At 41.0% G+C, this 18,792-nt stretch overlaps 1 protein-coding gene across 5 annotated transcripts in view; it reads left to right on the forward strand.

The window, feature by feature from the left end:
• The window catches only part of ARHGEF9 (Cdc42 guanine nucleotide exchange factor 9), a 626,906-nt gene that overhangs the window by 454,330 nt on the left and 153,784 nt on the right, over window positions 1-18,792 (forward strand). For all 5 annotated transcript variants that reach the window (XM_069747208.1, XM_069747209.1, XM_069747210.1 and 2 more), the window contains one exon: window positions 3,750-3,941. In XM_069747208.1, coding sequence (XP_069603309.1) covers window positions 3,750-3,941 — 192 coding nt within the window. The remainder of the gene's footprint in view (window positions 1-3,749; window positions 3,942-18,792) is intronic.

Consider the following 18,792-nt stretch of genomic DNA (forward strand, 5'->3'; position numbering starts at 1 on the left):
CATGGCTACCTTAAAGGGAACCTGTCAGCTGAATTTGGCGGGACTGGTTTTGGGTCATATGGGCGGAGTTTTCGGGTGTTTGATTCACCCTTTCATAACCCGCTGGCTGCATGCTGGCTGCAATATTGGATTGAAGTTCATTCTCTGTCCTCCATAGTACATGCCTGCACAAAGGCAAGATTGCTTTGCGCAGGCGTGTACTATGGAGGACAGAGAATGAACTTCAACCCAATATTGCAGCCAGCATGCAGCCAGCGGGTAAGGAAAGGGTGAATCAAACACCCGAAAACTCCGCCCATATGACCCAAAACCAGTCCCGCCAAATTCAGGTGACAGAGTCCCTTTAATGGTTAAAGTTGGTAGTAAAAATACCCTCATAAATGAAGCACTACATGTCCTTTTCTTAATGTTACTCCCACGTCTCATATCTTGATTTATTATGTTCTAAAAATAAGCCGTGTTTCCTTTCTTCCCAAACTCTAGTTCAATTCCCCTGCAGTGAGATCTCAGTCTTGTGAAATGTAGCACTCACCGGGAAAGGACAGCTGGCTCTCGCCTGTTATAATGACATTGTAATAAGCAAATAGGAAAAAAAAGCTCATTATTTATGAAGAGATGCCAGAACAGCCAATAGGGAGGGTTACTGTGCGTGAACAACTATGTGATATTCCTTTCTTTCTGAAAATCAGTTACTTTGAACAATGAATGTCTTAAAGAGGTTGTCGGAAATTAGATAAAAGCTTTACTGTTATTTTTTAGAAACAGCACATCATATCTAGTATAGCAGCTTGCTGCTTTCACTTGAACTGCCTGCAATACCAGGCATGACCCTTGGAGAAAAGTGGCCCTGTTTCTGAAAAAAAAAAGAACAGCTTTCTTTTCTATCCTCAGACAATCCCCAATTACATAGGGCTATGTAAAATATCAATATCATACAAATATATGTATTCTAAAATAGTGCAATAATTCTCTTTTTTTTTCATCTTGCAGTCCTTCAAAATGTGCAAAATTCCATATGTATGTAGTTCTGGGAAATGTCCTTTGCGTTTTGGTAAAAAATGGTATTACCGCTATTGTAGTTTACATGTAACTTTAAGGCTTGAAAATTTACTCACTGTCCACTTCACAAGGAGAGAAGACAATATAGAGAAATCTATGGGATTTCAGATAATATTTGTCTTGCAAATTTTCAGACTCCACAATGACCCTATTACTATGCTAGCCACCATGTGCCTATGAAATAACCAAACTATAACAGTGCCTCCAAGCCCCTTAAAGGCAATCTGTCACCCCAAAATTCGCCTATAAGCTGCGGCCACCGTCATCAGGGGCTTATCTAGGTCATTCTGTAATGCTGTAGATAAGCCCCCAATGTAACCTGAAAGGTAAGAAAAACAAGTTAGATTATACCCACCCAGGGGCGGTCCCAATGCAGTCCGGTCCGATGGGTGTCGCGGTCCGGGTCCAGTGCCTCCCATCTTCATACAATGACGCTCTCTTCTTTTCTCCGTGCCACGGCTCCTGCGCAGGCGTACTTTGTCTGCCCTGTTGAGGGCAGAGCAAAGTACTGCAGTGCGCGGACGTCGGGAATGGTACGAGAGGCCTGCGCACTGCAGTACTTTACTCTGCCCTCAACAGGGCAGACAAAGTTCGCCTGTGCAGGAGATGTGGCAGGAAGCAAAGAAGAGGACGTCATTGTATGAAGATGGGAGGCGCCGGACCCGGACCGCGACGCCCATCGGACCGCATCGGGACCACCCCTGGGTGAGTATAATCTAACCTGTTTTTCTTATCTTTCAGTTTACATCAGGGGCTTAACTACAGCATTACAGAATGCTGTAGATGAGCCCCTGATGCCGGTGGCTGCAGCTTATAGGCGAATATTGGGGTGACAGATCCCCTTTAATGAGATACTGGACACAACAGTAAAATATGTAACGCAGGTCAGTGATATTATGGTACAGTCCATATAGAAAAATAAGTTCTGTCCAACTGCATTTTGGATTGGGGAGGAATATAGTGCCACATGGATGCACCACGAGCTTGTACCATCTGTAATATGAAGCTCCCATCGTCTAGGCTCACTGTATATGGCGTTGAAGTGTGAACGACACCTAGTACTGTATGACTGCGGTGGAGCATGATTTCAAAGGAAACCTGAAAGTTAAAATAAAAAGAAAGTACTGTGCTGTCTTATAGGATAAATCTCTAGCACTCAGCTTGACGTTGCTTGACCTCTAGCCCTGTGGTTTGGCATTGCACTGGTGCGCTATTGTATATTATGAGTGGGTTTGGCAGGAATGTGCATTTGCGATTGGTCTGGCCTTGTCTGGAAAGAAAAGGATCAATTGTTCCCTCCTTGAACTAGGGCTACTGAATATTCAATACTCCCCATTAAGTGCGTTCTGGCCAACCAGAGTGTTGAATTAATGGTAGAAGATGCAGCAGAGCTTCCTTAGCAGGGAAGAATGGAAGAAACAGTTCATTATGTTACGGGAAGAATATGGTTCATTGAATGACTTAAGTTGTGAATTTCGTAACTTTTAAAGAGTATTGAAGAAGTGTAATTTTCTTTGTATACCATGCTAGTAACAACATATAAACTGACACCATTACCGGTGCTACGTTTTTATATCTTGTCAGTTCTTGTAAGTGTGAAAGCAAGTTGTTCTTTGTGCTAAACTTGTGCCCATAATTCCCCATTAACCTCTACCTATCTGCTATTTGTATCAGTAATAGTATCTGTATTTTTTTACTACTAAAAACAGTTAAAAAAATATGTAAATACTGATTCCAATGCTGGCCGTGGACACGAAAACATTGGATGCAGCGTTTTCCAGTACAGAGTAAATTGCATCTGTTGGTTTACCATTTATTGAAGGAAATTGGGCTACGATTGGAAAAAGCAATGTGACTGATGACAACTTTTATGATCTGTCAAAACAGTTTCTATGATATTTGTTACCCATTCTGTAATGGAATGAATGACAAATTACCGTAAATATAGACAATCTTATTCTTATGTTGCTTTGCAGAGTACAGTGTTTCATCAGATCTCATTCACGTAAGACTCGTAGAGCGGTGTGCACAGATTCTGTATGGTGGCACAGAAACTCCCTATCTGGACTCGCAACACACCATCCTCCTAACTTGTGATCTCACTTAGAAGGATGACTAAATATTGCACAAGCCATTGACCACGCTCAAGTTAGGTGTCTACCCTTTTTTTTGTGCCGTGATATCCCACTGATGTGTTATCTGAGTCAAGGTATCCTTTCCTAAATCTGTAGTCCCTCCATACTGAGCTATATTACAGAGGAATTTCCCTTTGGAAGAAATGCTTTTAGGAAAGAATATCAAGATTATTTGGTATTTTTAAAATGTTTATGAAAAAACATCTATTATGACAGACATACAAATTTTTGAGAGGTTCTTAGAAGTTGTATTAGTTTCACCATTCTTTTTTTCTCGGGTTGTTGGTATTCATTGATTTTTCCAAGCATTCCTTAATCGAAAAGAAATCAATTGGTGATTATGTGGCAAACATAAATTTTTGACTTTTCAGCAGGTAAATTATTATAGAAGGCTATTTTAAGACTCATGCATATGACAATGCTATGAGCTTTGAACCTGTACGGCAGTACGAAGAGTTAAACTGCTGAATTCAGTTATGTAATACCAATCCTGTACATTTGACAACTCAAGCCTTCTTTTTTATTGCCTATTGACACACTTATTTTTCATAACAGCTCTGGGTAAACCAAGAAGATGGCGTGGAAGAAGGCACCAGCGAAGTGCAGAATGGGCATCTGGACCCAACATCCGACTGCCTCTGTATTGGCAGGACCCTTCAGAATCGGGATCAGATGAGAGCCAATGTCATCAATGAAATCATGAGCACAGAACGCCACTACATCAAGCACTTGAAAGATATATGTGAGGTAAGGCTGTTACCATTAAAATGGAACCTGTCACCAAGTGCGGCCACCATTAAGGCCTCTTTTACATCATTCTAGAATTCTGTAAAAAAGTAATTCTTTTTGCAGATCTCAAAAAAACACCTTTTATTAAACCCCTCAGGTGAAGCGGTCCGGTCCGATGGGCATCTCTGGTTCTAATCCTCCTCTCTTCCTATATTTTCCGCTGTCTTTCATGTGGATGATGCATCCTACGTCAACCACACAGTGTTCCCCAATCGTGGTCCTGCTCAGGCGTACTTCTCTCAGCTCTGTCAAGTTAGAGCAAAGTAATGTAATGAGCATGCGCCGGAAAAGGCCAATGAGCGCTGATAACCCAAAAGTAAAGCTGTCGCATGCGTACTACTGCACTTTGCTCTGCCTCTCGGAGAAGAGCGCGATTGGGGGTCAGAAACTGTGTGGTGATGTAGGACGCATCATCCACATGTAGCAGGGAAGGAGGACGGCAAATGTAGGAAGAGAGGAAGTGCTGGATCAAGACCAGAGATGCTCATCGGACCGACTGTGCGGTCTGTGGGTACAATAAAAGGTCTTTTTTTTGGTGCTGAGTGGATTGGTGACTGGTATGCTGTAAAAGAGGCCTTAATGGTGGTGGTTGTACTTTATATGGGGAAAACCTGGCGACAGGTTCCATTTTGAGACTTTCTAAAATACCTTCAACTCAACTGGCAATATTTGTTCTAGTACATTCAGCACAACTAATTTCGAGGACTTTGGAAGCACACTGTGGTGAATGATGGCTCTTAGCCTCGATGGTGACTACAATGCTTCACTATACATCTCAGTGGGTCTCCTCATTTCCTAAGAACAGTGCCAGTGTCATATATTTCCAATCTGTCATATTGAGTGGGTGTTATCTCACCCATCACTTCATATTTCGCTGACTTTGCTATATTAGATTTTTTTCCAGGTCTCCTATTTGGAGGATAATTTGAGCATGGTCATTGCTGGCCTCTTTCTGTCTTTCCTTTTTGAATATATACATTACTTTCCTCTTTTGTTGTTAACCTTTGGGATCACGTCACTCACAGCTTAAAATATAATGAGCTCAGCCCTTCTTGGAATAAGTACACTAAATCCCAACAGACTTAAACTGTGAAGCCTTCCTGTTAGGTTGCTTAAAACTGGCCCACTTTCTGCTGATAAGGCAAATTCAATCAAATTAAAGAGGGATCTTTGATGCTGTTTGCTTTACGAGCACCCGTGGGACGTTGTACTCAATTTGAAGGCACTTTGCTCATTTAATATAAGTTGTTACGCTGGCAATAAATATGGATTTAATATGTTCCATAAATGCTGCCTACCAGCCATGCTCCCGCTCCTTCCCAACTATTGTGATTGTAAATAGTTGTGGAATCATGCTAGACAAGGCACATCACTTCTGACAAACTGCGGGTGTTAGAAGTGGGTTCTCTTCTATCAAACATTTACTTATGGAGATAGGCACTCGTTCACACACTATGGCAATTCCATAAGTAAATAATGTAAGTATAATTTGCAATATGGAAGAAACAGCCATCTCTTTTTATTTATTGTGCTTTGATTTTGTGGCTCCATCATATTCTGCAGCGCCTTACAGACATCATCATCACTGTCCCCATTGAGGCTCACAATCTAAAATTCCTACCTGCATAAGATCTTCTTATTCTGGGAAGGTTCACGTCCATAGCCCAGGGATATCTAAAGCTACAGTGGCATCCAAAATACCTGCTTACCTCTTGATTACTATTTTTGATGTAACTAGTTCCATTACACCTAGTACGTTCCACAAAATTGTTCCCAAAATTTCTTCTTAGGATTTGGCCGCAAATCTCTGACAAATTCACAATAAATCCGTGACGAATCTGTAACTTTAGGGTGTGTTTACACTTTATTTTTTTGCCACGTTTTTTCTGTGTTTTCTGATAAAGTTGTGCTCAAAAGTTTACATACCCTGGCAGAATTTTTGCTTTCTTGGCCTTTTTTTCAGAGAGCATGAATGATAGCACCAAAACTTTTTCTCCACTCATGGTTAGTGGTTGGGTGAAGCCATTTATTGTTAAATGACTTTGTTTTCTCTTTTTAAAACATAATGACAACCCAAAACATCCAAATGACCCTGATCAAAAGTTCACATACCTTATTTCTTAATACCGTGTATTGCCCCCTCTAACATCAATGACATCTTGAAGTCTTTTGTGATAGTTGTGAATGAGGCTCTTTATTTTCTCAGATTGTAAAGCTGCCCACTCTTCTTGGCGAAAAGCCTCCAGTTCCTGTAAATTCCTGGGCTGTCTAGCATGAACTGGGCGCTTGAGATCTCCCCAGAGTGGATCAATGATATTGAGATCAGTAGACTGAGATGGCCACTCTTGAACCTTCACTTTGTTCTGCTGTAGCCAATGACACGTCGACTTGGCCTTGTGTTTTGGATCGTTGTCATGTTGGAATGTCCAAGTATACCCCTTGCGCAGCTTCCGGGCTGATGATTGCAAATTTGCCTCCAGTATTTGCTGATAACATGCTGCATTCATCTTTCCTTCAACCTTGACCAAGTTTCCAGTGCCTTTGTAGCTCACACATCCTCAAAACATCAGTGATCCACCTCCGTGCTTTACAGTAGGATTGGTGTTCCTTTCATCATAGGCCTTGTTGACCTTTCTCCAAATGTAATGTTTACGACTGTGGCCAAAAAGTTCAATTTGGTCTCATCACTCCAAATTACCTTGTGCTGTTTTGCATATTGTAGGCAAGATACTTTGTGGCATTTGCGCAGTAATGGCTTTCTTCTGACGACTCGACCATGCAGCCCATTTTTCTTCAAGTGCCTCCTTATTGTACATCTTGAAACAGCCACACCACTAGTTTTCATAGAGTCCAGTATTTCACCTGATGTTATTTGTTTGTTTTTCTTTGCATCCCGAACAATTTTCCTGGCAGTTGTGTACAACATTTTTGTTGGTCTACCTGACCGTGGGTTTGTTTTTACAGAGCCCCTGATTTTCTGTTTGTTAATCACAGTTTGAACACTGCTGACTGGCATTATCAATTCCTTGGATATCTTTTTGTATCCCTTTCCTGTTTTATACAGTTCAACTACCTTCTCCCACAGATCAGTTGACAATTATTTTGTTTTCCCCATGACTAACAGTCCAGAAACGTCAGTAGCTGGATGATAGATGCAAGATTCTTTCTGGATCCCAGAAACTCACTCAGCTTTTATGCACACACTGATTACAAGCAAACAGGTCACAGGTGAGGATGTCACATTTAGTAGCCATTCAAACCCATTTGTGTCAGCTTCTGTGCATGTTATCAGGCCAAAATCACCGGGGTATGTGAACTTTTGATCAGAGTCATTTGGATGTTTTGGGTTGTCATTGTGATTTAAAAAGAGATAACACAGTAGTTTCACAATAAATTGCTTCATCCAACCACTAACCATGAGTGGAGAAAAAGTTTTGGTGTTATCATTCATATTCTGTGAAAAAAGGACAAGAAAGCAAAAATTCTGCTGAGGTATGTACATTTTTGAGCACAACTGTATATGGTGCCAGTGTACATTATTGTAGTGTCCTTTAGAATCAATACTTATGGATGAAAATACCTCCAGTCACTAATGGTATCACTTTTGCCATAGATAGCACTATTTTAAAGAGCATCTGTCACCAGGTTTTTGCCACCTAATTTCGGAGCAGCATAATGTAGAGAAAGAGACCTTGATTCTAGCGATGTATCACTTACTAGGCTGCTTGCTGTAGTTTAGGGAAAGTCACTGTTTATCAGCAGAATATTATCACTAGAGGACTAGTAAACCTGCTGCCAGGTAGTCCTCTATATTCATGAGCTCTGTATAACCCCGCCCCAACAATGATTGGCACAGTGTACACAGAAAGCTGCCAATCAGTGATGTGGGCGGGGTTTGACAGAGCTTAGAATTCAGAGAACTGCCAGATCTGCAGCAGATAAAACAATATTATAAAAACTGAAGCAAGCAGCCAAGTAAGTGATACATCCCTGGAATCAGAGTCTCTGTTCCTACATCATGCTACTCTCAGATGGGGTAGCAAAAAAAAAAAACTGTTCACAGATTTCCATTAACGACAGTTTCTCTTTTTGTATAGTGTCACTCTTTCGACATATATGCTCCATCTTTTACTTTACAGTCAGACATTTAACTATGCACACTGCAGTAGTACAATCTTAATGGTGCTGACAAATAGTGATCTCTCATACCCATGCTCAGTAAACTTAGCACTTAACATCATGAAAGTTTGCAGCGTTCCCCGGAGAATACATAGAATGGTACTTAGCACTGGATGCAGACAGCCTGTCAGTTTCCGCAGGCCCATTTCATTTATTACTGAGCAAACAGTTCTGTAACATCAGCTTGTCAGAACGCTCGGAGCAGAGTGGGGCACAAGGCACATAATATGTCTAACATTGTTTTATAAGGGCTAAGTACATTTCCCTGAATCCTCCCTCTATCCTCCCTCGCCTACAACACATGTACATTACTAGCCGCCTCCGTGGAATTGCAGCGTGCAAACCTTCAAATTATTTCTGACGGTAGATTTTTGGCCACTTTACTTCTTGTTAATTATTTAATAAATATTTACGTATAATTTATTGAATTCATGTCGCCGGACGTCATACATAATTACGAACCTGTAATTAATTCAGGCGATTTCTCTATGGGTTCACAGTTATGAATGTGAATGAAGAAATTATTTACATCAATTTTTCAAATTTGATTACCGGTATATTTTTCGTAGTTCATATCCTGGTGGGACATTTTATTTAGGGGTAACGTTTGATCAGTCCCCCATAGTCATACATATTGACTCAAGACCAGCACGTGATATTTTTTATATTTTTTTTACTTATATTGAAAAGTTAAGTTGACTGCACTTTTACATAAGGTAAAATTAGACCGATATATACCAGGTGAACGTAGGCAGGGCAAACGTAGGATGGTATTTTGCCTTATATTTGTATATTTTTAACCCAGCATGCTAGATGTATATACTGTTAGTAAAGCTCAAAATAGTTTGAAGGTTTTTATTAGGTTTTTAAGTGTTTATCAAGTTTTTTGGAAATCCCGACAAAGGTAAACAATTTGTGTTTCGATTTGTGCAAATCACCAAAACAATACCTGCTGCCTTTTTAACACATTGCAGAAGAGTGCATCAGTCACAGAAGGCAGACATGACCTCGGGAGAGACCATACAATATTATCACATCATATTGTATACAGCAGCCAATCAGGAGAGACTATCATAGTCTGTTTAAAAGCCTAAGCAGGCAATGCAGCTGCCATTTTAGAGTGATTAGAAATTGTGAGAGTTTGTCAAAGCAATAGAGATAGAAAGAGAAAGCCCTAAAACATTGGAAAATTACTCCAGTAACATTATGTACAACTGCAATAGTGAAAAAGATGAAAGCATTAGTTGTGAGCAATACAGAGATTCAATTGATAAGGGGAGAGCAAGAGATAGGAGTTGTTCCAGCAGCCGGTGCGCCATGCTCAGTGTGATTGATCAGTGATCTAGTGTAGCAGGCATCTGTCCGGTTTGGGCAGCGTGTATCAGCTGACAGGTTTTCTTTAACTGTCCATGTCTGTTCTTGCACACCTGTTTGACTAGTCCAATTTGACAATTGTAAATGCCACACCTATACGAAGTCCTTCTATACATGTAACTACCTATCTAGGATTTCTTATTACGTCCTTTTTGGCAAAAGTTTAATAATTGAGGTTGAAAAAATTGTCAAAAGTTAATTATAGTATTGTATAAATTGTATGGTTTAAGAAAAAGTGGAAATTGACGGGTAGTGTAATAGAAAAAAATATATACAACTAAGAGTAGGTTCATACAGGGCATTTTTGCTGCTTTTTTATGCAAATTTTCAGCTGCTTTTTACAGTACCAGCAAAGCCTATGAGATTTCAGAAATCTCATGCACACACATTGGTTTTTTGTGTGATCAGTATTTTGTGCTTTGCTGCCTTTTTTGGAAATAGGGCATGTCACTTCTTTCAGCGTTTTTCCAGCGTCTTTTCAGTGTTTTCCACCCAGTGACTTGAATGGATGGTGAAAAAACGCTGCAAATACGCAAGTTGACTTTTCTTGCAGCGTATTTGCTGCAGAAAAGTCAAGCACAGCCGGATGTGACGTCACACTCGGCTCTGCTACCTCTAGATGGCAGGCTGCATGATGTGTCCATGCAGCCTGTCATCCAACAGAGCGGACCTGAACCCCATTCACTTGAATTGGGGGCCTGACATTACAGTGTTTGACACGCTGTCATATGCATGACTGCATGGCAAATATCGCTTCTGATCAGCGGGGAAATCCTCCCAGCCAGTCAGAGAGCTGCGGGTTCCACGCTGTCAAAAGAGAGCGGGAGCGCTCAGCTGTGATTGGAGGTACAACCATTACCTCTGGTCACTGGTGTCGGCTGATGGGACTACTGATCCCATCGTCCGATACCTACAGCCACTAATTACAGTGAGAGCAGGAGCGGCAGATGGGAGTTTTCATCTGCCACTCCTGTGCTATAAATAAATAATAAAAAGAAAATGGCGTGGATTCCCCCCTATTTTTGATAATAAGCCAGACAAAACTAACAGCTGGGTGCTGCAACCCTTAAGGTACCGTCACACATAACGATATCGTCAACGATATCGTTGCTTTTTGTTACGTAGCAACGATATCGTTAAGGAAATCGTTATGTGTGACAGCGACCAACGATCAGGCCCCTGCTGGGAGATCGTTGGTCGCTGAAGAAAGTCCAGAACTTTATTTCGCCGCTGGATCACCCGCTGACATCGCTGGATCGGCGTGTGTGACACCGATCCAGCGATGTCTTCACTGGTAACCAGGGTAAACATCGGGTAACTAAGCGCAGAGCCGCACTTAGTAACCCGATGTTTACCCTGGTTACCAGCGTAAAAGTTAAAAAAACAAACAGTACATACTTACCTACCGCTGTCTGTCCCCGGCGCTGTGCTTCTCTGCACTCCTCCTGCACTGGCTGTGAGCACAGCGGCCGGAAAGCAGAGCGGTGACGTCACCGCTCTGCTTTCCGGCCGCTGGGCTTACACAGGGCAGAGAAGCAGAGCGCCGAGAGACAGACAGCGGAAGGTAAGTATGTAGTGTTTGTTTTTTTTTTTTACTTTTACGCTGGTAACCAGGGTAAACATTGGGTTACTAAGCGCGGCCCTGCGCTTAGTAACCCGATGTTTACCCTGGTTACCGGCATCGTTGGTCGCTGGAGAGCGGTCTGTGTGACAGCTCTCCAGCGACCAAACAGCGACGCTGCAGCGATCCGAATCGTTGTCGGTATCGCTGCAGCGTCGCTCAGTGTGACGGTACCTTTAGCTGTTAGCTTCAGCAAGGCTAGTTATCAAGAATAGAGGGGTCCTCATGCATTTAAAAAAGTTATTTAAATACATAATTTAAAAAAACGGCATGGGGTCCCCCCATTTTTTGACAACCAGCCTTGCTAAAGCTCACAGCTGGGGACTGGTATTCTCAGGCTGGTAAGGGGCCATTGATATAGGCCCCCCAGCCAAAATAGCATCCCACAGCTGCCCAGAAAAGGTGCATCTATTAGATGCGCCGATTCTGGCGCTTTCCCTGGCTCTTCCCATTTGCCCTGTAGCTTAGGAATTGTATATAATAGTGTGTTTTAGAGCCCTTCACTATCACCTTTACTCCTGATGAAGCCACCGCTGTGGCGACACGTGTTGGGTCTATGACCCTCTCTGGTCCCTCTTGTATTACTCTGAGGCAGGCCTTATTCACTACTTCTTCCATCATGGGCATTTTTTCCATGTTAATGTGATTTTTCTCAGCGTCAGATTCCACTCTTTGGGCATGAAGCTGCATGGATATAGTAGGTAAGGGAATCCGGCTGGTCTTCCCTTGGTCAAGTATCGCACTAGGTCTGGTCTTTGTCTCAAAAGACTTATTTATTTGATTATAATTGCCATTTTTGTGTCTTTTGCACCATCAGGGGACTCTGTATTGGTCTATATATAGCCTTTTTGGCATGTCATAGGTATACTTATTCTCCTGTTAAGACTCCTAGTGACTGTATTTACTATTATTTATTATTTATCTAGTTTATGTATTGCATGTTCATAACTGTGGCTTGTATTTGCTCATGTTACAAGGTCTGCTTTCTAGTATATACTGCCCGTGTTATATTTTTTGATTTTGTAAAATTATTGGCATTACAGGTTTGGGTCCAGGGGTGTCGACTTCTTTATGGGGCTTGTTTCTTCATTGTTTTGAAATGTTTTTATTTTGTTCTTTGTGTGGTTTTGACTCTAATAAATACATTATTATTCTAAAATTCAATGACATTTGATATGGCTATCTTGGGTGTTCCCTAGTTGGTTTTGTCTCTTTTTTCTTTTTTTCATTAGTAGAGGTGGCAAGAGGAGTAATGAGGGGTTAATGTCACCTTCCTATTGAAAGGTGACATTAAGCCGACTTAGTAATGGAGAGGCGTCAATAAGACACCTATCCATTACTAATCCTACAGTAGTTAAAGGGTTAAATAAACACACACACATGAAGAAAAAAAAGTATTTTAATTAAATAAAACACCACACAGTTTTAGCATTTTATTATTCTGCCATTCCAAGCGAAGCCATCGATCTTCTGAAATAAAAATAAAATAAAAAAACTAAAGTATACTCCCTGATCCGTTGTAGTCTGATATAACGAGTGTACCATGCAGCATCTATTCTATCAATCTATCTATTCATTCTATCTATCTACGGGAAGTTGTTTTTTTTTTCTGTGTGCACTCAACTTGATTGGCATGCACAAACAGAAAAAAACGCATGAAATAAATGCACCAAAAACGCGGCAAAAAATGCACCTAAACCTGCGTTTTTGGCTCAGCTTCTTTCCTGCCAAGATGATCAGGTTTTGCTGCAGAAAAAAACGCAGCAAAAACGCGCTGTGTGAACTTACCCTAATAATGTAAGAGCTTCTCGCAGCAGCAGAAGAACCACCACTGGCACCATTCATCCGGGCAGTAGTACTACTAAATGCAGGTCACAATTGGCCTCCTTTGCCTCTGGCAACAGTATTGTTGGGGATGAAGCGAAGGGCGTTATGGAATATATGGCGCATATTTCAGTCACAGCACCATGATGCTACCTCTACCAACGACAGTTTGAATCTGCAGTGAATGGTCACAAGTCAGTCAGTGCACTATGTTATTAAATGGGCTGTTGTTTATTACAGGGTTACCATCATTTTCCATTATGAGGTCACTTTGACATTGGAGATTTAAAGAGGTTGGATACAGTCCAAAGAAACCTCAGAGTGTGAAATACATCTTTTCAGGGCAATTGGAGTAATCTAGATTTTTGGCAAATATATATATACTGCAAATCCAAATTTTCAGAAAAATGCCCTGTATTTTGCAAATTTGAATCTCAAAACGTTCAGTCATCTCTATTTGTAGATATAACAGGTGAAAAAAAAAAGACTTTTGCATTAAATGTCATGCAAATCAAGTCTAATGTGGTTATTATACATTCACATAATTTGTGGTTATACATACAAAATTGTTGGTTTCATCCTGTGAAAGTGATAAAAAAAACCCCACAGTGGTCACTAGGAAGTAAAAGATTTGCAGGACTCCCATCGAGTCGCCAGGTACCACTGGCTTGGACACTGTACCGGGGGACGATGAATTGAGCCGCTCATCTCTAATTCCAGGAGCAAACCATGATGACGATGCTTGGTCAAAACTACCAGAGTAGTTTTGGTCCAAGTGTGATCTGACAGATCATCAGAGCGCACTCGTGCACTGTTATTTTATAGGGCCGTGCACATATTCGAGGAAAAAATCTCAGCATGCTCAATTTTCATACGCTATATGGAATGCACGCGGCCATGCAAGTCATTGAGTCCGTGGAAAACATTGGACCGGACTCAAATGCTATCTGAGTACAGTCTGATTTTCACGAATTGACAAAATGGAGATTTTTTTTCCATTTTTAACACATCTAAAAAAAATCTGATCACACTGTGTAATTGGCATAATCGTCCAAATTCTCTTGAAGGAGAGAAAATACTGTTGTGTGACCCTGGCCGTATGAGAAGGTTTCCCTTACAAATTATAAAAAAATATTGACATCAAGATAGAAACCCATTGTAGTAATTGAGGTGCTAAAGCCTTTAAGTCTACACTCTCACAGAATTTAGTAAGTTTTTCTGATGTTGTATATTTTTGCAGCATGTTTGCACCTACTAGGTAAATTAGTTTGCGTGCCCTTTTTTCATTACGGTTTTAAGTGCATTTTCTTATATGCTTTGTTTTCACGTTTTTAACGCTGCTATTTTTTTTCTCATTGCGTTGAGTCATGTTTTAACTAAAACGGCTTTTTGTTTGATATTGTTTGGTTTTTTGGCTTTGACAAAACGTTATTGATGCAGTCAAATGGGGATTACATGCATTTTTTACCAGTTGATTTTCTGCGTCTAAGGCAAGTCTATTGGGAAAATCCATGGATAACACTCAGAGTACCCGCAAGAGAAATTGACATGTTGACAGATATAAAAAAAATGTACCGCAGATCAGTTTCTGCAATGTACAAAAAACTACAGCGGGCATGAGATTTCTATAAATCCTGCATTTATTGCACAGTGAAAATATATAGCATCAAAAACTCATCATAGGAAGTTAAAGAGGTTGTCCTCTACCTTATCATTGATGACCCATCCATCCTCTCCATAGGATAAGTCATCAATGTCTGATCAGTTGGGCTCTGACTCCCGGCACCCCACCGATCAGCTGTTCTCTGTGTCAACGGCGACAGTCGCCAATGCTCAATTGCAAAGCCGCTCCGCCTTCTGATAGTGGCCGCGGCAGGGTATTATTAATTTGAATTAGAGGCGGATGTGCATTACCCTGCCATGGCCACTATCAGAAGACAGGGCAGCTCCGCAATTGAGCATTTCGGCCAGCGGTGTTACCGGCTGTCGTGCCTTCGACTGATCCCCCAATCAGGACTTATCACTAGGTCATCAATGAGAAAGTAGTGGACAACCTCATCTTTAACCTAAAGCGGTGCTCTTTTTATTATTTCCACCTGTTTCTTTTTAAGTGATTCACCTATGGACTTGACTAAACTGGTGAATTTGATGGAAAAAATGCAACAGATTGAAATAAATAGGCCTTTAAAGGCAGAGTCATATGGCCATATACTATAAATCGAAATGAGATCGGAAAGCAATTTGTGGGCTGTCTGGTGGGTCTTCCAACCTGAGCAGCAGGTGCATGTATTTACATAGGTCGGTTGAGCTGCCGGCCAGTCCGTGCACTGTGCTCCAATCTCGCTTCGATTTATTCAGCTGCCAGACTCTGCCCTAAATTATGGCTGTCATGCTCATTTTTGTACATACATATTTGAATATATAGTTTGGTCTATTGTGGATACATAGAAATGTACAAGTTTTATATTTTCAGGCTTGTAGAAGAATCATCACCTGCCTCTTTGCAGTCACCTTTGGATAATGGTTGATGCAGCTCAGCATTATAATTGTGTACTGAGCAACAGTGTTTCTTATGGGCAGAGAGGGTTGGTGTGGAGCATTTTAGTTAGAGTTTATTTAACAAGCTACCAGGGTTGATTTGCATGCTAAACAGCTTCTTTTGTATGCAAATTGCCATAGGAATAGAACCTTCTTAAGGTATGGGATAAAGGATATAAAGATTGCGAGAGTACATTACATTCATTTATATCTGGCACTAGTGAGGTTCCTCTTTCAAAGCTCACGCTAAAACTAAAGTTTTGCTGATCAAGTCAAAGTTTATGTTTAATGATCAAATCCCTAAAGCAGTTTTCCAACTACTGAAGAAAAAAAGCAGTAAATGCTCAACAATAAAAAAAAATATGTATTTATCCAGTGCATATGCTCCAGATCAATGCTGTTTTTTTAGTTTTCAAGCTGACTCAGCACTGACCTCAGTGAGTGAGACACATATATACCGTATATATTTATATTTAATTCAGCGCTAGATAGCAGAAAAGCTGGTAATTCAATTGCCGGCTTTTCCTATCTCCTTCACAAAACCAACATGATATGAGACATGGTTTACATACAGTAAACCATTTCATATCCCTTCTTGTATTACATATTCCTCTTTAGTAATGTAAGAAGTGTCTTTGTGTCAAATTTGGGGTCTCTAGCTATTAAATTAAAGGGTTAAATCCTGGAAAAAATTGGCGTGGGCTCCCGGGCAATTTTCTCCGCCAGAGTGGGAAAGCCAGTGACTGAGGGCAGATATTAATAGCCTAGAGAGAGACCATGGTTATAGGACCCCCCCTGGCTAAAAACATCTGCCCACAGCCACCCCAGAAAAGGCACATCTGGAAGATGTGCCTATTCTGGCACTTAGTCTCTCTCTTCCCACTCCCCTGTAGCGGTGGGATATGGGGTAACGAAGGGTTAATGTCACCTTGCTATTGTAAGGTGACATTAAGCCAGGTTAATAACGGAGAGGCGTCAATTATGACACCTATCCATTATTAATCCAATACTACGAAATGATTAATAAAACACACACACATTATTAAAAAGTATTTTAATGAAATAAAGACACAGGGTGTTTTAAGATTTTATTATACTCTTAATCCACCTGAAGACCCTTGTCACCTGAAACAAAATAAAAAAAAAACAACAATATTCCATACCTTCCGTCGTTACAGTCTTGTCCCACGCTGTAAATCCATCTGAAGGGGTTAAATTATTTTACACCCAAGAGCTCTGCTAATGCAGTTGTGCTCCTGACTGTAAAACTTGGTGAATGAATGGAATGCTGGGGAATGTACTGTAGTTACCTCGAGTCGCGGTGATGCGCCCTCTGCTGGATGAACTCATATGAACTCGAGCGTGGGAAAATATTCTGAAAAGTTTCCAGGCTCGAGTTCATATGAGTCATGATTAAGGGAGCTTAGTCTCCAGAAACACGTTGAGATTCTTACCCATATGGTTCGTACTGAAATCTGTATCCTCTATTCTTAAAGTTTGTGAATAAAGAAAACTCTTTTTTACGGATTCGGTGAAGCTGCACATTCTCTTCTTTCTTTTTGCTCTTAATTTTTGCCAGAGCTGTATATAATAACTTTGAGCGTGTTGTGCCACCGGACTTATCTGCCTCCTAGTTTCATCTCTGGAGGTCTTGCTGGTGCGTATGTTGAGGACTGTTCCTCTTAGCTTGCAGGCTCTAGTCTTCATAACATTTTCTCATGTCTAAGTAAAAAAGGAAAACTTCATGGGACCAAGTTCCTGATTACAACAAACTGTTTTTCTTCCATAAAGCACTTTGTAGATTCCTCATGTCATTAGTTAGCTTTTATTATTTATATTGCATTAAAGTTACAGAGTACTAGAGGTCCCTGGATAGGTCTCGTCATGTAAATGATACTGAACCTAATAGACGCCCACACAACAAGGTATTTAACTCACGGTATGTATATTGATAAAATTAGGGAAAAGGTAGTCCTGTTCTGCGCTGCTGAATCACTGAAGTCCAGACGTATTAATAATTGTGGTTTTTATTCAACACGTTTCAGAGTTTCACAGAACTCCTTCATCGGGAAATACCATAAGAACAACACGTTTACCTTGAACTGTCCTCCCATCTCTCTTCTTGCTCCCTCTTTGACCGCTTACAATCTGGCTTCCGGTCACACCATTCCACTGAAACTGCCCTAACTAAGGTCACCAATGACCTCTTAACCGCAAAGAGCAAGCGACACTACTCTGTCCTCCTCCTTCTGGACCTGTCGGCTGCCTTTGACACAGTGGACCATTCCCTATTATTACAGACCCTCTCATCCCTTGGCATCACAGAATTGGCCCTATCCTGGATCTCATCATACCTAACAGACCGGACATTCAGCGTCTTCCACTCACACACCACCTCCTCACCTCGCCCCCTATCTGTCGGAGTCCCACAAGGTTCAGTCCTTGGGCCCCTGCTCTTCTCCATTTACACCTTTGGACTGGGACAGCTCATAGAATCTCATGGCTTTCAGTATCACCTCTATGCTGATGACACACAGATCTACATCTCTGGACCAGATATCACCTCCCTACTAACCAGAATCCCTCAATGTCTGTCCACTATTTCATCCTTCTTCTCCGCTAGATTTCTCAAACTTAACATGGACAAAACAGAATTCATCATCTTTCCCCCATCTCACGTGACCCCCCCAACGAACCTATCCATTACAGTACAAGATTTCTCTCGCGTATCACCACTACTCTGGAACCCTCTACCACAACACATCAGACTCTCGCCTACCATCGAAACCTTCAAAAAGAACCTGAAGATCCACCTCTTCCAACAAGCCTACAACCTGCAGTAACCACCGATCGACCAAACCGCTGCATGACTAGCTCTATCCTCACCTACTGTATTCTCACCCATCCCTTGTAGACTGTGAGCCTTCGCGGGCAGGGTCCTCACTCCTCCTGTACCAGTTATGACTTGTATTGTTTAAGATTATTGTACTTGTTTTTATTATGTATACCCCTCCTCACATGTAAAGCGCCATGGAATAAATGGCGCTATAACAATAAATAATAATAATAATAATAAGAAGAAGAATGTGTCAATACAAATAACAGAAGACTTTAAATAGACAAACAGTTCAAACAATGTCAAGGTTCATTGACATGACACCTGATAGACCCATGATGAGAGAGACATGTGGTGTTTTCCCAAAAACAGATTAAAAACTATAGACAATGCTGATAATTAAAATGATTTCAGGAGGATTTAACACTATATCATAT

Source organism: Ranitomeya imitator, chromosome 2, assembly GCF_032444005.1.
Source record: "Ranitomeya imitator isolate aRanImi1 chromosome 2, aRanImi1.pri, whole genome shotgun sequence".
NCBI lineage: Eukaryota > Metazoa > Chordata > Amphibia > Anura > Dendrobatidae > Ranitomeya > Ranitomeya imitator.